Source organism: Mycotypha africana (assembly GCF_025528875.1).
Source record: "Mycotypha africana strain NRRL 2978 chromosome Unknown BDF20scaffold_8, whole genome shotgun sequence".
NCBI classification, from domain to species: Eukaryota; Fungi; Mucoromycota; class Mucoromycetes; order Mucorales; family Mycotyphaceae; genus Mycotypha; species Mycotypha africana.
Genome location: NW_026515732.1, coordinates 1,169,762 through 1,188,861, shown reverse-complemented (window position 1 = coordinate 1,188,861; position 19,100 = coordinate 1,169,762). Strand labels below are relative to the sequence as shown.

At 37.3% G+C, this 19,100-nt stretch overlaps 8 protein-coding genes across 8 annotated transcripts; 4 read left to right on the top strand and 4 right to left on the bottom strand.

The window, feature by feature from the left end:
• Positions 1-268: 268 nt before the first annotated feature.
• BDF20DRAFT_837555 (uncharacterized protein) lies at positions 269-1,016 on the bottom strand (the record flags this gene model as incomplete). The annotated part of the gene is made up of 2 exons (XM_053079064.1): positions 269-445; positions 813-1,016. The coding sequence occupies 2 exons, from the start codon at positions 1,014-1,016 to the stop codon at positions 269-271; spliced, it is 381 nt and encodes a 126-aa protein (XP_052934290.1).
• Positions 1,017-3,763: 2,747 nt separating this feature from the next.
• Positions 3,764-5,989, top strand: BDF20DRAFT_837554 (Squalene/phytoene synthase-domain-containing protein; the record flags this gene model as incomplete). Its single annotated transcript, XM_053079063.1, has 3 exons — positions 3,764-4,251; positions 4,323-5,379; positions 5,462-5,989. 3 exons carry the CDS (start codon positions 3,764-3,766, stop codon positions 5,987-5,989), a joined length of 2,073 nt encoding a protein of 690 aa, XP_052934289.1.
• Positions 5,990-6,415: 426 nt separating this feature from the next.
• BDF20DRAFT_883310 (uncharacterized protein) lies at positions 6,416-7,642 on the bottom strand. Its single transcript, XM_053081792.1, has 4 exons — positions 7,414-7,642; positions 7,204-7,337; positions 6,983-7,021; positions 6,416-6,834 (listed from the first exon to the last, which is right to left on the bottom strand). The coding sequence occupies exons 1-4, from the start codon at positions 7,580-7,582 to the stop codon at positions 6,577-6,579; spliced, it is 600 nt and encodes a 199-aa protein (XP_052934288.1). The 5' UTR covers positions 7,583-7,642; the 3' UTR covers positions 6,416-6,576.
• A 1,280-nt stretch (positions 7,643-8,922) lies between these two features.
• BDF20DRAFT_995405 (uncharacterized protein) lies at positions 8,923-10,189 on the top strand. The gene is made up of 2 exons (XM_053085407.1): positions 8,923-9,759; positions 9,858-10,189. Exons 1-2 carry the CDS (start codon positions 8,954-8,956, stop codon positions 10,153-10,155), a joined length of 1,104 nt encoding a protein of 367 aa, XP_052934287.1. The 5' UTR covers positions 8,923-8,953; the 3' UTR covers positions 10,156-10,189.
• Positions 10,190-10,560: 371 nt separating this feature from the next.
• BDF20DRAFT_662238 (P-loop containing nucleoside triphosphate hydrolase protein) lies at positions 10,561-12,610 on the bottom strand. Its single transcript, XM_053075976.1, has 3 exons — positions 12,403-12,610; positions 12,075-12,292; positions 10,561-11,942 (listed from the first exon to the last, which is right to left on the bottom strand). Exons 1-3 carry the CDS (start codon positions 12,496-12,498, stop codon positions 10,868-10,870), a joined length of 1,389 nt encoding a protein of 462 aa, XP_052934286.1. The 5' UTR covers positions 12,499-12,610; the 3' UTR covers positions 10,561-10,867.
• On the top strand, positions 12,491-13,743 carry BDF20DRAFT_662233 (U3-containing 90S pre-ribosomal complex subunit-domain containing protein). The gene is made up of 2 exons (XM_053075975.1): positions 12,491-13,298; positions 13,384-13,743. Exons 1-2 carry the CDS (start codon positions 12,724-12,726, stop codon positions 13,706-13,708), a joined length of 900 nt encoding a protein of 299 aa, XP_052934285.1. The 5' UTR covers positions 12,491-12,723; the 3' UTR covers positions 13,709-13,743.
• A 76-nt stretch (positions 13,744-13,819) lies between these two features.
• BDF20DRAFT_915038 (uncharacterized protein) lies at positions 13,820-15,310 on the bottom strand (the record flags this gene model as incomplete). The annotated part of the gene is made up of 6 exons (XM_053084267.1): positions 13,820-13,925; positions 14,019-14,335; positions 14,437-14,649; positions 14,770-14,874; positions 14,953-14,977; positions 15,051-15,310. 6 exons carry the CDS (start codon positions 15,308-15,310, stop codon positions 13,820-13,822), a joined length of 1,026 nt encoding a protein of 341 aa, XP_052934284.1.
• Positions 15,311-16,329: 1,019 nt separating this feature from the next.
• On the top strand, positions 16,330-18,877 carry BDF20DRAFT_883294 (SDA1-domain-containing protein). Its single transcript, XM_053081791.1, has 2 exons — positions 16,330-17,112; positions 17,191-18,877. Exons 1-2 carry the CDS (start codon positions 16,381-16,383, stop codon positions 18,709-18,711), a joined length of 2,253 nt encoding a protein of 750 aa, XP_052934283.1. The 5' UTR covers positions 16,330-16,380; the 3' UTR covers positions 18,712-18,877.
• The last annotated feature ends 223 nt before the right edge of the window (positions 18,878-19,100 follow it).

Genomic DNA, 19,100 nt, shown 5'->3' with positions numbered 1-19,100 from the left:
TATCAGCTCGTATTTATTGTCATTTCAATGACAACAAAAACGCTTATATCGTTACATTGTCGATGCCACGTTTGCGAAAAAAAAAAAAGAAAAAGAACTGTCTGAAGCATTGAAATTAAACTACTTCAATTATTTCCTTTCATTCATTCTTTAACTCAAGTCATAATGTTCATCAACTGTTCTTTATTAACAAAAGGGTTATCGAATAGTATCCATAGGCTTTAATTGTACCTTCTCATTATGTTCTTTTTGTAATTACTTGGCATTATCATCGCAAGCGTGCTGTGGTTGTTGGACGCACGCCCGCCTGCTCTTTCAGATTAAGATGTTCGTCGCCGTTCTGGTCAAAACCAAGTCCATCCACGAAACGCAAAGGCATTTCATCCAATTGGACAATATTCATCATGACACGTGCTTGATACGTTTGTTGCTTCAGCTGTGATTCCTACCAATTGAAGCAGAGCATATTGGTTTGATTGACAAGTGATATAAGAATAGGAGCAGGAACGCTCGTTCGTAAACCTCACAGAATAGCGCCGTCTGAAAATTGACGCGAATAGTTACAAAATCCGTAAAAAGGAACCGATTTAATGAGCGGCATTGCCGCTATCAGAAACGTTTCAGCTCCAAACATATAGATAAGATACGCATCCATAACTAATACATCTAGTGTTTTATCTGCTCTTTCCGACCACTACCTTTAACATTCTGCTCTCTTGTTCTCTTATTAATAAAGATACATTGAGTTATACATTGTTCAAAGCGTGTTGCACCAATTATCTGCCTTGTCTTGCCTCTTAGGTTTAGTTAACCATCAGCGTCTTGAACCATCCCATTCTTGCATTCAATGCCTCAGATGTACCATTGAAATGCAACAAGTGCGATATGATACAAATAAGTGAGCTGAACCGAATGACAAGCGAGTGACAAAGAGTGATATGGAATAAGAGAATTAGAAACAAGAAAAAAGAGAGAGTTGAGAGTAGTTGGTAGCGAGTCAGGGGGAGGCCAATCATAAAACGCTTTCAGTCAAAGAAGCTTTCAAAACTTTTAAAAGACACTTGTATTACGGTGTACACGTCTCCATCACTTGACGCCTAAAAAAAAAAAAAAAGTATACTCTGGACAGCAGAATCCCATTTTTCCACTCAAAGAAACTAAAATAAAAAATCCAAGCCGATCAGTTCCATATCACCAGTTTTCATTATTATTACAAAAATGGATTATCGTGTAATGATCGCATTTTCTGCTATTGACTTGTGTAGCAAATAGCCAAAATTGGTATCATTGCCCAGACATTTCGATATTTGACTAAAAACATTCAGTAAAGTATGCATACAAACGGAATCAGACGAGCGTTAGCATAAAGTTTTAAGTCTGTTCAAAACCGGTTTTTTGTTTGTTTCTTAATTAGACAGCAAGCAAAAAGGGCTGTTTGTTGTCTCCATCCTTCGCCTGCATCAAATCTATTTTTAAAGTTCTCTTTTCTCGACCAAAGCTGCAGACCTCTCATACTCTTTTCTCTAAGCCCATGCCAACTATGTTTGATAGGCGCTCTATGTAGGAAAGTAGGAGTGTAACGTGTAGATACTTTGAGCTAAACAATGTCGAATCAGTTGATCTGCTCTACAGAATGGCTGTTATTTGATGTATAAAGTAAGGTGGACGCATCATAAGGCATAATCTATTTATATTTTAACTGCATACGCTCCGTTGATTTTAGGTACAGAATCGAAAGAAGAACGGCGATGAAAAGGCCTCAAACATACTGTGATACAATACATGAAGCAGCAGTAACAGCAGCATTGATAGTGATAATGATCATCTCCTCAGTCAATTTTAGGGTCTTTTTTTTTTCTACGCGCCCTTAATATGTACAAAGTCTTCTTGTTTTTACAACAAAAATAACAATTTCACTATCCCTGAACCACCCCTGGGTTAAAGCGAAAAAAAAAAAAAGATCATAGCATCGAGACCATGCAGATAAGTCGGTGCTTAGCGTAGAACATTTATACCATTGCAGATGTTGAAAAGTCTTCTCACAAAGCATGTCCCTTTTACGAGCAAAGAGTAAACGGGGAAAAACTGTTGAGGAATGACGCACGCAAAAAACTTATGAAACATTCAGTAAAATAGCTCAAATGTAGACAAGAAGAACCAGATTGATTGCCACTATTTGCCACTATGGAGTAACTGCATATAACAACCTGTATGTATCTCTCCTATATTTATTTCATCCATGTTGTCATTTCTAAACTATGCTTTTGCGCGCTTATTCAGAAAAAAAAAACCAACAAAAGGATAATCATTCTTGTGCTTAATCTTGTTCGATCAAACCAAGAAATAGTCTTTTAAACGCTGCCAACGATAAAATTTCTTTTGTTATCGTTTCGATTGTCCTCCTGCGTTACGTATTTGGTTTTTTTTTAAGATTGTTTTCTTTCGATATCTCTTTTGAGCTACCGAGTTTATAAACATTCTCTTGACAGTCAAACCTAAAATTTGTTTGTTGGTGGCAAAACTCATCTTTTAGCACCATGATAAATCAAAGAACGGAGACTGTATCTGACGAAATAGGAGAACAAATATAACCTGATAAGTATAGATATACTGAAAAAAATAGCAACAAATAATCGAATTTGACTTGAAGGGGTGGCTAACGAGGGATGTCTGTCAATCCCGCTTTATTGCAAAGAGAGAAAAAACCAGCCAAGGTATATCTTTGCACTCAAATGCCTACGAAAATTTAAATTTCTAGCGTGATATTGCTTTTTGCACAGTTAGCAGAGAAAACTACGTGAGAATAATAAAAGTGTAGAATAGGAATTACTTGGGTTCTATTGCTTTTCTTTCTGTCAAACAAAAATGCATAATATAATGCATTACTTGAACAGGTTTCTAACTTTTTTTTTTCTCGATCCATCATAAAGTTGTAAACAATAAAATGTGTTATGGTTTATCACACTGATAAAGAAGTCCTTGACAAAAAAATATTTTTTTTCATGTAGGAGAGGTGCCATCATCTTTCGAATTTAAGGTGTTCGGGATACGAGATATGACGCAGGAGGCGGGTCAAAGAAGCTTGGGATATATGCACAGTACGTTGTACAATTGACGAACTTTACTTACTACTTTTGCTACATACTGCTACCCTAAAGAAAAAGACTGTATAACTGTTTCATTTAAGAGACGTTATTTACTAAAGAAGCTAGTTCTTTTTTTTTTAATCGTTGTGCTCTTTGTGGAAATCTGTCGAGTATTTCTTTTTTAATTTTGTTTGGTTGATATCGAATTGTAATGATTCTAACCACATTTTCGTGCTTTTTTTATACGTTGAATGCTCTTTAAGAAGATATAATTTACCAGTGTGAATTCAAACGCTCAATGACTAATAAAGAAAAAACTACTTCTATCTTAAGGGAGCAAATGAAGACCCAACATACATAAATTTGTTCTTTTGTGTTTAATCTCTCTTTTTTATTTTATTTTTTTTAGGTTTCTCTTGTGTAATCCCAGGGGAAAAATCAAAGTGCTAACTAGAGGGGAGACCTTCCAACTTTTTTCCAGAGCAAAGTTCGGTTCTCTTTTTTTATATAAATAACGACTGTTTGAAGGAAAGTACAAAAGTGACAAGATAAAAAATTAATATATTTCGTTTCTCTCCTACTGTAAATTCTGCGCATCCTCTTACTATCCATTGAAAATACTTTTTGCATACATACATATATCCATCATAGCTATTATGTCCCATTTCTATCTTACAATGGCCGCCTTTTTGGTAGTCTTTTCAATTTATCGACCTTTCATAACAAAGCTCGACACAGCTAAATATATTATATTCGGCTGTCTGTCATTTCTACTACCATTCTTCGTCGAGCACAGATATACATCTCTTGATTTTCATACACCTACATTCTCATCAAAGCAATATACAAACTACACAGCATCGTTATATCCTGTAGCAGCAGTATATAATCTGCAAACCAGCAGCCATTATAATAACAATAACAACCCTATATACAATCATAATTCTGATACAAATGCAACAGAGTCAACATTCAGAATCAACCAATGCTTAATAATAGATGCAGCAGTAAGCGTCCTAATCTCATTAATTACAGTATCTATCTGTGGTTTGTCGACAAGGTGGCATTTTCCCATCACATTTATCAAGCCAACATCAACTATCTATACTTCCAACGTCTTAAAGCATGGTGTATCTATTGCACTCATCTTTTCAGCGATATCGAGGTATTTATTCATCAATAGCATCCTCCTTTTACCCTACATTGACTAACTTTATCGATTTTCATCATACCTAGTCAAAGCCTTTCGAGTCGTATCGTACCATTTAGCTTAGCATTTATTGGTCTTTTGTGGTTTTTTTCAGGTCCTTATTTCGTGCAGAGATGGCGAGCTATCGCTGTGTCTACTATCATTCCAACAGCATTTGAAATAATTGTCGGCTGCATAGCGCAAACAAATAGCACCTTGCACAAACTCTCTCTCTTTGAATGGTTTCTCATCACACTTGGCTTTGTTTTGACAAGCAACCTGATTGACTTTTTGGATGCCATCTTGAATATGTATCCTCATCTCGTAGAAACCGACAAATCAGAACAGGCTCACATTCAATGTGCTACTACTTTTTCGTATTGGTATGCTTTGATGCGTCTCTTCTTGATCTGCATATCCTCCCCCGACTCGATTGCTACTGCTGGCTTCCTGCATCCCGCCCCTATTGAAGATTTTGAAACTGCCATTCGCGCTTTGGGCCCTGCATCTCGCTCATGGAAAACGATGGCGGCCTTATTCCCTACCAATTTACGCCAAGATTTGTGTTTGTTATATGCCTTTTTCCGTACTGCAGACGATCTTGTGGATGACGCACCTACTCCCAGACAATGCGAAAAGAACTTGATTACCATTCGCAGATTTCTACGGGACGTTTTTTTCCCTCCGGCAACCACAACAGCAACCACCACCACCACCACCACCGCCAGCGCTACTGCAGTAAAATCAAAATTAGCCGTTGTTACAGATCCCACGTTACCTTCCCATATTGATTGGGCATACTACGCTAATCTCCTTCCCAACGACGATGTGCTTGCTATATTTAGAAATTTTGCTCGTATTTCTCATTATCTCTGCCCGCGTGCCATGTCTGAATTAACCGACGCTTGGGAACATGACCTTCGTGGCGAGCCGGTCAAGAAACAAAAGGACTTGCTGAACTATGCTGCTTTGATTTCTGGTACTTTTGGTGAGCTTTGTACTTGCGTTATCATGTATAAGACAGGTCGTGGTAATTGGGGACCTTCAAAAAATAACCCATCAAGAATAGAGGAGACTCTATTACGTGCAAGAGCTACTGGCCAGGTAATTAAATAATAAAAATAGTCTGCTCTCACACAAAAATAGATCTAACTTTTTTTTTTTTTTTTCTCATTTTTCTTTTTAGTGCCTTCAATTAATTAATATTGCTCGTGATATTATCGCTGATAGCTTGGTGGGCCGCTGTTACGTTCCTCTTCAATACATGCCTTATCCTCCTCAAACAATCTATCATTTACTTAAAGTGGCTCGTACTCCTTATCAAGTGGGCGAACAAACTCTCAAATCGTTCTCATTGCGTATCATTCAATTAGCAGATCAAATTGCTGACAAAGCACAAAAGGGTATTGATGGATTGCCTGAAGAAGTACAAGATAGCATTCGCGCTGCTTTTGAGATTTACATGGCTATCGGTCCCACTTTAAAAGATGAACCAGGTTTTCCATTACGCACCAAAGTACCTAAACGTCAGCAACAGTGGATTGCTCTTCGCTGTATCTATGGTTTTAGAGGCCCTGTCGCACGAGCCATTTCTGTTACCTTTTACAAAATGGTTTCTTTCTACACAACATCTTTTGCACGATTTACAAGTTCCTCTAACACTAGAGCGACAGCAACTACAAGAATAGTTAGGAAAGTAATGGATGTCAACTAAAAATGTCATAGCCTGGCAAAAGTAGTTCCTTTTTTCTTTTTCTTATTTTATTTATTATATTAACCACACACACACCAAAAATATCCCTTTAACCTCCTTGTATTTTTTTTAATTGAATCATGGAAACAAACAACCAAAGCAAAGAAAATCAAAAAAAACCCCCATCTGTGAATAGCTTACATAATATCTCTTTCGAACCTCCAAAATTGTCATCATTTTTAATATTCTTTTCTTATTGTCCATAATCGTATATGTGTATGTATATATTCATATATATTATATACATATAAACTACAAAAATAAAATCAATACCGTTTTGTACAGAAGTTAGAAGCCAAAGGTCAACTACTTAATTTTTGTACGGTTACTTTTTTAATACTCAAATTGCCAAAATTCTCACCATCAACATACAGAGAACTGTGAAATGCGTCTACTATAAATAGTTGCTTACTTTATTAAACAAGAAAAGTGTATGTAAAGCATTGAATTAGACTCGCAATAAGTATTGGTATATGAATATATAAATTTTTACTATGCGGAAAGTTTTTTTGGTTTTTTTTATGAGCCAAACAAGCAGTTCACCCCACTCAAAAGTTTACAGAAATGAGGATAATGGAAGCAAGAAGAGCAAGGCTAAGTGTAGCAGGACTAAAAACCACAAGCGAACTAGGTGCTGCATTTATGTCTTTGAAAATGCTTCCAGAACTGGTAGGAGAAGCTTGTGCTGAAGAGCCGGCTGCAGATGTTCCTGAGCCTACGGATGCCGAAGGCGAAGGAGTAGGTGCAGCTCGAATAGTTATAGGAATAGATACGTTGGTTTGAGAAACATTGTCAACATAAACAACCTATCATCAAGTGTAAAGCAATATATATGGTTGTGTTTTTAGCACAGAGTAAAACCTTTTGTATCATTCTTGGCAGTCATCTTAAGCCGCGTTTTAAAGCATCCGAAAAAAAAAAAAAAAACTTTTTTAACCAGTGTATATAACTCACCTGATAAGATCCTGCAGCTGTCGTGGTGGGTATATTATACTTTTTCAATCATAAAGTTAAGCAAGAAGGATGATTTTCGAGATTAGTACACGATTTTTGATCTCTAATAAATTATCACTATTCCATCTCCAAAAACAATGCCTTCTTTCTTTTCCAACTACTCGTTCAACGCATATCCCACCCCTTATCCTTCTGGCCACAGTACGCTAAAACTACTTTACATTGATTTGATGCTCATAGGCGACGACACCATCACTAATGTCCTTTTTAAAACTGAATCCTTGAGAGATATCAGCTGAAGCAGTGATTTGCTGTGATGTATTTGTACCCATTAAATAAATCGACAATTGAAGTTCTGGTAAAAGAAAAGGAAACCTCATTAGAATCCTACTAGTTACCGCTCGTACTGGGCGCTAATAGTAGATACTTACTATCGGCTGTTGCTTCAGATGAAATATCGTAGATACAAGGAAGAATTCTGCTCGCCACATAAATTGCGTTGGGACTGGGCGATGTAACATTGAAAAGAGAGGTGGGCGATTGCACTTGTGCTCTAACAGCAATGGCTAAAGTTGAAAGCAAAACAAAAAGTTTGACCATACTCGTAGGTGGTAATAGTAATGGAGAAAGACGTCGACAAAAAGAGAAAGCGAAACGAAATGGCGGTTTCTCTACTTTATACACAAGATGTAAAATTTCGAACACCAGTACATTTGCAAATTTAAAATGGGAACACAAAGAAATTGTAACATATCATGAACGTGGACATATCCCCACACACCCACACACATATATATACATACATACAAAGGCAGGACAATAGATTTAAAAATAGGAACAAATTCCTATTATGTATCCTTTTCTGTCTGCTTCTACGGAAAGAAGAATGACTGTCGAGGCTTTACGAACCAGTGCGGCATACCCGATCGTGGATTGTCTTTGACTATTTTCATCTTTCTAACAAATGTAATCGCCTTTTCAAAAAAGTACGGTTTCTACAATGAGAATTAGCCTACTTGTTCCAAGCTGCGGAGTATCCTATCCATAAATATGAATAAATCCATGGGACTTCTAAACCCTCCCATCTTACAGCTTTTTAAGGCTCATCGGTGTTTGTGAATGAATAATAAAGCTATTTAGCCATGGTCCAACCCGATACTCTTTTACACCGAGCAATTAAAAGCGGCTGATGAAAGGAGAAGACATTTGATACATTTCAAGTAAGAGATGCAACAGCTCTAATTGACAATCGAAGTGTTCACTATGAGCGACGTAATCTCACTATAGGGACATGAGACTTCCTCTCTTTTTTGTCTGCTTTATCAATTTCTTACGGCGGCAAAAGCATACTTTTCTTTTCATCTCCCGAAAACGGCTCGAGTAAAAAGAGGTATCTACGGATCCTTAACATAATGACAGGTGTTTCCAAATAGGAAAGGAGCACAGACGTTACAGTTTTACACAAATTACCCGCCTTTTTTGGAGCGTCTTTGAGTGCTGAAGAGTTCACATACATAACAGTAGCAATAGTTGAATTTCAACTCATAATGCAAATGATGACCATAATCAATGTCTCACGTCCTTTTGATCATTTTTAGTTACTCATATACCGATGTATGCATTTCATCTTTTTATATTTTCGTTGGCCTTTGCTTACTCGACGTGAGTCAATGCAACTCAAAGTGAATAGCAGTACTGTTTTAGATGATAGAGAAGCAAAATGGACATATCAGGTGATTTCATGAACAAAAAAACCGTAGAGCTTTCTTAAACGGTACTGCTGTGTCTGAAATCAGCTTATTCTTCTTTAAACAATCTCGGAGAATCCATGTTTCAAATCGCCTGTTCAAAATTTCTGCTTCGGATAAGCGAAACAATAGCTTTTTTTTTATTGTTTGCTTATCCATTGTTCCTGCTTTCCTTTTTTTCTTTTTTTTTTTCAACTCTTTTCTTTCCACATCTAGGAAAACAATGTCAAAAGTCTTTACTTTAGAAGAGGTGGAAAAGCATAATACACTGGACTCTTTGTGGGTCATTTTCAATGACAGAGTGTATGATGTTACGGAATTTGCTCAAGATCATCCCGGTGGTGATGACATTATCGTAGAGTTTGCGGGAAAAGATATTACAGCAGTCATGTATGACAAGAACTATCATGAACATTCAGAATCGGCATACGATATGTTAGAACCTTACGTGATTGGTACAGTCGAGGGGGTCGAAATAAATCAGGGAGCTGCTCGTCATATGGAAGGTATACGTGCCAGTCTTCATCGTCGACGTGTGAACCTCTTACAGTCTGAAGAAGAATTCAACACCTTTACTAAAGAGGATTTCAAACCTAATGAAACGGACGTAGCACACGACAAGAAGGTGCACCAATTCTTGGATCTCAACAAACCACTCGTGCCTCAATTCTTCAAATTGAAGTTTACCCGAGAACATTATTTGGAACAAGTGCATAAGCCTCGTTATTTAAACCGACCTGCAGATTTCTTTGGACATCCGCTTTTAGAACCGTTGTCAAAAACAGTGTGGTGGGTAGTGCCTTTAATATGGCTACCCTACGTTGGTTATAATTTCTACAAGTCTCTTCAGTACGGCAATCCATTAGCAACAACACTCTACTTCTTCCTCGGCATTTTTATATGGACTTTCTTGGAATATGCTCTTCATCGTTTCTTGTTCCACTACGACGATCGTATGCCTCAACACCAAATGATGTACCTTTTGCACTTTGTGCTTCATGGTTTCCATCATTATTTACCCATGGACAGGTAACGGCATAGAATCAGAAAAGGAATTGTAACTAATTAGTCAAGAGTGGCAATGATTAACTTTATGTGCATTCTATCGATGCTTTGTATTACGGTAGATTGAGACTCGTTGTACCACCTACACTGTTTGTCATTTTAGCTTATCCATGGATTACAGCAGCACACCTTCTATTCCCCAAGTTGATGGCGTTTGGCGTGGTTGCTGGTGGCATGTTTGGCTATGTATGTTACGATATGACCCATTATTACGTACATCATGCCAAGCCATTTAAAATTCATTTTGCGGAAATGAAAAGATATCATTTGGCTCATCATTATAAAGACTTTGAAGCCGGTTATGGCATCACTTCAAAGTTCTGGGACTATGTCTTTAAGACAGCTATCACCAACTATTAAAAAAAACTACTATTTTTTTTTTTTTTTTTTTTTTAGAATTCTATTGTCTTTCATGTATTCTTTCGTTTCGTTTTAACTATTTTTCTTTCATTCTTTTTCAGTTATTTGGCCGTTCATTTGCGTATTATTTGTCATCTTCTCTTTTTTGCTCTTAACTTTTTTTACTGAAACATTATCAATGAATAAAATCTTTTTTTCGGATCTTTCTTCTCCCTATGTCTGGATGAAAACAGGGTCAATTGAACAATAAACTATCCCGGCTAATTTGGGTTCCCTTTTTCGGTCAAATTGATTGACAATCATTTTATTGTATTAGATGTATTCAATTGTTCAATTCGTCATCTATCGGAGCGGATAGTAGTAAGAAATGAGATCATTATCAACAATCCTACAACACAAATAGAGGAAACACTCTTCAAAAGGCCTAATTCAGGAACCATTTCCTTTTCTAAATGGCCCGCCCCCTTTTGATCTGATAAAACACATCAGATTAGGTTTATTTTACAGATTTTGTGTTACAAAATATGTAATTTACATTTCAAGGTTGAAAAATACATTGATACGCTCCCCCACCGGTTTCTCCATTTTTCATTTTTCTTTAGGTATCTGAAAAATCTATGCTTTCCGTTTATTCGATCAAATGAAAAATTTAAACTATATACAAAAAAAAAGGGGTGTGCAAGTTTGCTATAGGCTTCTATACACGATTTCTCTAACGTCTCTTCTTATTTCCACCCTTGAATTTTTTTTTTGTTAACGTTAATCCCTGCTCTTCTTTATCCACGTCATCGTCATCATCATCATCGTTTTTACGTCCGCGTTTGGACTTCTTGCTGTGCTCTTGTTCCTTCATTTCCAAAGTAGCAATACGCTGGGCTTCATCTACTCTTTCTTGCAACATCATCACCTCATCCTTCTCTAAGGGGAAAAGGTCCAATTTACGTTCTAGATCCTTCTCAATACGCTGAATCAACTCGACATCATACTGCGTAACAAAGGTAACAGATTTACCAGAACGACCTGCTCTGGCTGTACGACCCACACGATGGATATAATCCTTGGACGATTGAGGCACATCGTAATTGATCACGACATCAACCGTTGGAATATCAATACCTCTGCTTGCCACATCAGTGGCCACTAAAATGTTTCTGCTGCCCGCTTTGAATTTGTTGAGTGCTCCTAAACGCTTGGCCTGAGGCATTTGTCCGTGCAAAGGAACAGCTGCGAAACCTAAATTCCTCAACATAATGGCAATCTTTTGTGTATCATGGCATGTTCTAGTGAAAATGATCGTGGAGTTGCCTGCAAACTCGTTCATCAAGTAGACCATGTAGCAATCTTTGTGCTTTAAAGGGAAGAAAAGGTAGTACTGTAACAACGTTTTAACGGTGGAGTACTTAGTGGCGACTTCCACTTTAACGGGTTTACGTAAACTGGCTCTTTGTAATTTTGCCACTTTGGTCGTCATCGTAGCTGAGAACAAGAAAGTGTTACGTTCGCGAGGAATGACTTTGAGAATCTGATCAATTTTAGGTCCGAAATCCATATCCAACAAACGATCAGCTTCATCTAATACTAAATATTTGAGATTTTTCAAGCTGAACCCTTTGGTATTCTCGAGATGATCTTGCAGACGACCGGGTGTACACACGATGATGTGCGGTCGCTTAGAAAGAGCAATAGATTGAGACATCATGTCCATACCACCAACAATAACCGCACAACGGACACCAATAAGTGAGCCTAATGACTCGAAAGTTTCCGAGATTTGGTAAGCCAATTCTCTAGAAAAAGAGGATGAACAGACGTTTTAATACGATAGGCTTTTTTTTCCCTTACGCCAAACAAGCACTTCTTCTCACAAAAAATAAAAAATTGAATAAATTCTTTATGAAAGTGAGTTTGACAATTCTTACCTAGTAGGAGCTAAAACGCAAGCAAAGAAGGCTTGAGGATTATCCCAAAGTCGTTGAATGATAGGAATTGCGAAGGCAGCAGTTTTACCAGAGCCAGTTTGAGCTAAACCGATAATATCACGGCCTTCGATGGCCCATGGGATGGATTCTTTTTGAATATCTGTAGGATGTTTGAAATTCATCTTTTCACATGCCTCACATAGTTGAGGAGAGACACCCTATATCATTTATACAAACAAACAAATAGATATGCTTGTTTAATACACTTTCGCTACAGCCAGCCAACATTAAACGAATGTAACTATAATCATTAACAACCCAGCTTTACCAATTCAGCAAAAGTAGTTTCTTCGGGTTTTTTCTGAGCTAAAGCTTCAATGTCAACTTTAGGTTGAGCTTCACCTTTTTCAGCATCGATCGACATTTTTGTTCAAAAAAAAAAGGGCAGATCTGTCAAGGAATAAAAAAGTTGGCTTCTTAGATTGTGCTGCCCAAATTTTTCTTTAAATGTGATCCGCAAAAGAAAATCGAGATAAGCCACTGTATTATGTAATGGCCGAGGAAATGCTGTCCTTATAACATTTGGGAAAAGGAAATGAAGGTATGAATTTGAGCAAGCATTTAGAGCACACATATTTTTCTAGAAACAATGTCTGAAGTATCCAAAGACGAGAAAAAACAGCAGCAGCCTGTATCTGCTGATGCGCTTGAAGACGACTTCTATATGGAAGATGCTGTTATAGATTCCAATGACGAGGCAGCTTTGTCAGACACCAACGATGACATTGATCAGCCAGCAGATATGTCAGTGAACGGCCTAAAACGTAAACGTGAAGAGACGATAGAAGAAACACAAAACACCCAGGGTAACGAAAAGAAGAAGAAGAAGAAGAAAAACAACAAGAAAAAGAAGCAGTTGAATCCTTTCGATATCATTAATATTTGGACAGAAAATACCACTGTTCAAGCAGAGTATTTGGCTGACCGTCAAAAGATCGCTTTACCCAACCTTTCCTCCGTCGAGTTAGACGAACAATCTATACCCGTCGATCACTTGGTGAATAACGAAAACTTCAAACAAGAACATGTGTTAGATGCACTATCCAATTATATCAAATTCGGTGTAGCAGGACATAAAAAATTAGGCAAGAAACCAACTGTGAAAGCGAGTCCTGTGGCTCTCGTCATTACACATTCTGCAGTACGAGCAGTAGATCTTGTTCGGTAAGAAGAATGCGCATCGAACTGGAAATAAATAAGAGATCCACATCCGTAGTCTAATTTATATACCTCATACCATTTTCTTTAGTGCATTGAAAGATTTCTCTTCCACAGCCAAAGTGGCTAAATTGTTTGCCAAACATTTCAAAATCGAAGAACAAATTGATTTCCTTGGTCGTGAAGCTATCCATATTGGCGTAGGTACACCTAATCGACTCCTGACCCTTGTCGAGCAGGGTTATTTGAAATTAGACGCACTGGAATTAGTAGTGATTGATACAGAAAGAAATGCGAAGAGATTCAATATCTTTGATCTCCAAGAAGTCAGGACAGATCTATTTAACTTTTTAGGAACAAACATTACGCCTCTCTTCAAAAAAGAAAACAGCAAATTGAAGATTGGCCTATTTTAATAAAGATATATAATTTGTAACATCATCAATATTGACTTTACTCCCCTTTCTTTATCGCAGTCGATTACTGTCATATGATACAATGTATGATTTTTGAGAAAACAAAAGGTCCTAAGCATCTACAAGCCATTCTTTGCATAAAATGAAGTTGAAAAGCGCTTGAGCCAGGGACGAGTACACTTTGGTAGTGAAATGTAAAATGTCCCACCATATCAAACTGCCAAAAGAGAAAAAAAAAAAACCAGAAAGTAGGCTAAGCTGCTGGCTATCATCCATTATTTTATGTGCACAACACAGTGTTGCTACTTACTCTCCGCAATCGTTCCCTTCTTGACATGTTTTACCATCGTTCACTGCTAGTATGTCTGCTGGAAAGGATGACTCGAACCATTGATAAGTGTCAAAGTAGGCCACTTGAAAACTGTCAATGCTGTCTGAATCGTTGGTATTTTCTTGCTGTACCTGAAAAGTTTCGATGGCCGCTTTCAATTTTGCATTAAAATAATAAATCAAGGCCTTTAACTGATTTTTCTGTTCAGCGCTTTGATGGTAATGATCTGGTATCTCTTGTATTGGGTTGACATTCATTAAAATAATATACTTTGCACCGGTCGCCTGGAGTATCTCCTGGGTAAAATGAAAGGAATTAATGTAAGGTGTTATTTGTAAAATGTTCTTTGTAATTTTATTTTTATACTGTTGTTACAAGTACTCTTTTAAAAGCTTACCACTTCATTAAACAAGGATGAAATGATTCCATCTATAGTTTCAGTTCTGTTATTGCCGTCATTCAAATAAAGCTTAAATATATCGTTCAGATCATTACCACCTGCCCATATTAAATGCAAAGCCTCACGCTGATGTTTATAAAAAGCCTTTGAGGTAATATAACGGTTGACCTGATCGATAATATCAGGAATTTGGTGCCTATCCACGAGAGACTGACATATAAAGAGAGTCAGATGACCGAATAATAATTAAAAAATATATTATTGAAGAAACCAAACTGAAGAAAATGGAGATCACCGATGATAGCTATTTTTAAAAAGAATGGTACTTACGTTGTTTACTGTGGCAGCTGTGCGGGCAAAATTGTATAAATCTGCATGATCCAGCAGGTCAGCAAGATACTCTATCCATAAGGGTCCATTAGAGTAACGTTTCAGCTATATTGACAATGAAGAGAACTACGGTTATACAAGATGCCTTTACTATGAGTATTTTGATTGATCAATGCGGCTCACTTTTTTGGTTGAATTAGGGTGTAGACTAGAAAGGAAAAATTACCATTCTATTTATCAGTACTTAGCTCATCTTTAAAAAAGAATCGACGGTTTCAAACCTTGTGATATCGATTTCAACATCTCTAGAATTATACAAGTATTCGAATGCATTATTGTCTGTAAGAGAATCGCCGAAAGCAAAGACCGAGCGAAAACGCGGTCCATATTGACGATAATGATGGTGACGATGATGATGATGGTGGTGGCGGTGATGTTCCTCTTCTTTCTTCACTATAGTATCTGTGGAGTTTGTGATAGATGCAGCAGTGCAATATGAGAAATAAACAAAGCTGGAAATCAGGACAAGCTTCAAACGCATTATATCAAATTATCAGTAACCAAATGATTATAAACGAAAAAAAAAAGTAGTAGATAGACGATAGAACGTTAGCATCATCAGCTTTTATAAGGCCAACCCTTGTCAGCTCCATGTAGGTCATTGACCTCATATGTACTTCTTTGTCAACTGGCAGTGAAATTTGAGAAAGTGGAGGGAAGAAAAAAAAAAGGAAGACTCTAAAAGGGCTATTTTGAAAGAGTAAATGAAAAGCTGAGACCGTCAAACCATCCTTTATCGATCAGACATACACCTATTATTGCAAATAGGTGCCACTGATCCATCAGATTTCATTTAAATTTCCACGTCTTTGCTTATTGACCCGATGATGAAAATGGTATCAGACGAGTAAAAGAGACAGAGTTTTGTGGTCATGCAGGCATGACATTACATATTAGCCAGGTATGATACATGACAAATGGTCACATCTCAATTATTATGTTCATATTTGAGCAGAAGATAAAGCCACTGTCATACTGATGCAGGGGAAATATATAGTTGATCGTAATACTGCAGCTACAATAGCGTTAACAATTGCCAGCTTTGAGTGATTCGTCTTATTATACGTACTATCATTCCAGCAGTTATATCTCAGTGTCAATTGAAGACACATGTGATTATGGTGAATGAAAAAGGCCTTCCGTATCATTCTTGCTATCGATCTTGAACGCACTTTGAAATAGATATATCACATTGATACGAAAAAAAAAAGAAAACTAATAAAATGCAATCGAATGGTTGCTTCAGTAGCACTTTTAAGAATAATGAACGCATAATTTCAACAAACATAATGTGTATTTACAAATTGTAAATGATTGTGGAAAGTATTCCCCTATTATAGTTTTACAGTGAGGCGGCAAGCAGTTTGCCTTGTTTTTAATGTTTCACAAGAGACATTTTGATCCGTCTGGGTGGCTTATAACTATGGATGTGGAGAGATTCCTTATTGACATTAAAATATGCTGTAACTTTTTTTTTATTTTATTTTTTTTTTTTTGTTTAAGCTTTCTAGTAAATCAGATCTATAACCAAAAAATTAAGATCTGAATAGAATGGGAAAACGCAACAGAGCCGCTTTTTTGCCCACTCACTTGCCTCAGTTACAAAACTTGATCAAGCGTGATCCCAAGTCTTATGAAGCAGAGTTTTTGCAGCAGTGGCGACACTTCCAGTCCACCTTATCCATTTTCTGCTTAAAGCCTGATGAAGAGTCGAAAGAATTATGTGAATTGGTGACGTTCATGAGCCAAGTCACGCAATGTTATCCTGAAATCACCAAAGACTTTCCTCAACAATTAGTCGACTTACTAAAGGAGCACTGCTTAGTCCTCCACGTTGATGTGAGGAAGAGTTTTGTTCAGGCCCTTATTTTGCTCCGTAACAAAGGGATTGTGGATAATACCCTTCTTTTACCGCTCTTCTTTACCCTTTTCAAATGTAAAGATAAAATTCTGCGAGAACTATTGTACAGTCATATTGTCAACGATATCAAGAATTCCAATGCTAAAGCCAAAAATAACAAACTCAACAAGACATTACAGTCGTTCATGTTCACCATGTTAGAGTCAGCAGTAAACGGTAATAGTGAAGAAAATGCAATTGCTGCCAAGAAGAGTGTGGATGTTTGTATCGATTTATACCATAAAAATGTTTGGAATGATGCAAAGACAGTGAATATCATTGCAGAAGCATGCTTCTCACCCATCGCGAAGATTTCAGTAACAGCCGTCAAATTTTTCTTAAACAGTAATGAACAGCAGGAGGAAGAAGAGGAGGATGAAGATGTAAGTTGTGTTTAATTAAAAATTGGATAGAAAGTTTTTTACTGAAACGAGGGTTGGAACTCCATGGGCATACTTTAGGTACCTGATTTAAAAAAAATGCAAATGGCCAATCAACACAGTAAGAAAACAAAAGCTAAAGACCGTAAACTTGAGGCAGCCAAGAAAAAGTTGAAGCGAAAGTCAAAGAGCAAAGATAAGGCCGAGTCTTTCAATTTCTCTGCACTACATCTTATCAACGACCCTCAAGGTTTTGCTGAGAAATTATATTCTAAATTGACGACCAAAGAAGATCGATGGGAAGTGCGTTTGATGAAGATGAATTTGGTTTCTCGTATTATTGGTATTCATCAACTCACGATCTTGGGTTTCTACCCTCTTTTAATTAAATACCTTCAACCCTCACAACGTGATGTCACTATTGTGTTGGTGTGTGCTGCTCAAGCTTCTCACTCTCTAGTACCACCAGATGCCTTAGAGCCTGTTGTGAAAGCGATTGCGAATAATTTTGTTACTGACCGTGTCGCCAATGAAGTTATCGCAGTCGGTATCAATGGCGTACGTGAAATCTGTACACGTCAACCTTTGGCGATCGATGCCACGTTATTACAAGATCTAGCTCAGTATAAAACACATCGTGATAAGGGTGTATTGATGGCAGCACGTTCTTTGATTGCCCTCTTCCGTGAACTTAATCCTGAAATGTTGGCTCGTAAGGATCGTGGCAAGACGGCGTCCATAAAATTGAAAGATGGGTCTATTCGTACTGTTCAGTTCGGTGAAACTTCAGATAATATGGATGGTCTTCAAGGTTTAGAATTGTTAGAGCAAGCTGAAAAGGAGGATGAAGATTGGGGAGAATGGGAAGTCGACGATTCCAGCGACGAAAGTGATGAAGAAGGTGGTTGGGTCGATGTGCCTATTGATAACGATGATTACGTCAATATCAATTCAGATGACGAAGAACAAAAGGACGGTACTGATAAGGCAGAAGAGGACGAACAAAAGAAAAAGAGATACCAGTACAAGGTGGGGCCCAATGGTGAAATCAAAACACGTCGTATTGGTAAACGTCAATTGAAGAAAATGATGGAAGCCGAAGAGCAAACAGAATTGACAGAGGAACAGCGTCAAAAGTTAGCAGAAGCCATTCAAAAACGTAAAGAAGAAGAAGAGCAGAAGCGCCAAGCCGCCCTCAAATTGGCTACTACTCGTATTCTGACACCAGCTGATTTTGCACGACTGAATGAACTCAAGGAGAGTAAAGAATTGGAGTATGTAGCGGGTAAAAAGCGCGGTGCTACTGATTTAGACGAAGGCGTAGATGAAGCCACTATCTTGGGTCCTCGAAAGAAGGCTAAACAAGATTATGAACAGAGAATGGCTTCCATTCAAGAAGGTCGTGAAGGACGTGAGAAGTTCGGCTCTCGTAAGGGTAAGAAGGAGAGAGGCAGTACTACCAATCGTGAAAAGGCAAGAAATAAGAACTTTATGATGATTGCCCATAAGCAGTCCGTCCTTTTCAAATCCAAGCGAAGCTTATTTGAGAAGCAAAAATCACTGAGAGCCGCTATTGATAAGCAGAAGCGCTTGAAGCATTAGGTATAATGATACCAAACAAATATGCGTTTTTTTTAGAACAAAAAAATAGTACCCTTTTATTTGTCTATATTTGTAAACCTGTTATTATTGTTTTCCTTTTTATGTAATATTAATAAATATATCTGCATTCTTTTTGTACATAGAGATTTATACATGAAAGTTTTCCATTTAGTGTTAGTTGCTTACAATAAAAAAGATTAAAAAAAAAAAGGTACGAATGCTGCTTTCGAGCTTTGTCTTTTCGATAGTTCATTCTATGTAAGAAACAGCATTCTTTCTGTTCACATGATAGCGACATCTTTTGTACAGATGATGAAGCTTTGTCACACCATCCGTAGCTAATCGTGTGCATTATGGGTCAGATCTATTACAAGTATTAAATTGCTCTC

Bases quoted from the DNA above. Each gene is read 5' to 3' on its own strand.
- BDF20DRAFT_662233 (XM_053075975.1), top strand. From the start codon at position 12,724: ATGTCTGAAGTATCCAAAGACGAGAAAAAACAGCAGCAGCCTGTATCT. The intron at 13,299-13,383 runs GTAAGAAGAATG...CATTTTCTTTAG, and splicing joins CGAGCAGTAGATCTTGTTCG to TGCATTGAAAGATTTCTCTT.
- BDF20DRAFT_995405 (XM_053085407.1), top strand. From the start codon at position 8,954: ATGTCAAAAGTCTTTACTTTAGAAGAGGTGGAAAAGCATAATACACTG. The intron at 9,760-9,857 runs GTAACGGCATAG...GTATTACGGTAG, and splicing joins CATTATTTACCCATGGACAG to ATTGAGACTCGTTGTACCAC.
- BDF20DRAFT_883310 (XM_053081792.1), bottom strand. From the start codon at position 7,582: ATGGTCAAACTTTTTGTTTTGCTTTCAACTTTAGCCATTGCTGTTAGA. The intron at 7,338-7,413 runs GTAAGTATCTAC...TTCTTTTACCAG, and splicing joins ATCTGAAGCAACAGCCGATA to AACTTCAATTGTCGATTTAT. The intron at 7,022-7,203 runs GTAAAGTAGTTT...TGATTGAAAAAG, and splicing joins CCTATGAGCATCAAATCAAT to TATAATATACCCACCACGAC.
- BDF20DRAFT_883294 (XM_053081791.1), top strand. From the start codon at position 16,381: ATGGGAAAACGCAACAGAGCCGCTTTTTTGCCCACTCACTTGCCTCAG. The intron at 17,113-17,190 runs GTAAGTTGTGTT...GGCATACTTTAG, and splicing joins AAGAAGAGGAGGATGAAGAT to GTACCTGATTTAAAAAAAAT.
- BDF20DRAFT_662238 (XM_053075976.1), bottom strand. From the start codon at position 12,498: ATGTCGATCGATGCTGAAAAAGGTGAAGCTCAACCTAAAGTTGACATT. The intron at 12,293-12,402 runs GTAAAGCTGGGT...TAAATGATATAG, and splicing joins AAACTACTTTTGCTGAATTG to GGTGTCTCTCCTCAACTATG. The intron at 11,943-12,074 runs GTAAGAATTGTC...CTCTTTTTCTAG, and splicing joins TGCGTTTTAGCTCCTACTAG to AGAATTGGCTTACCAAATCT.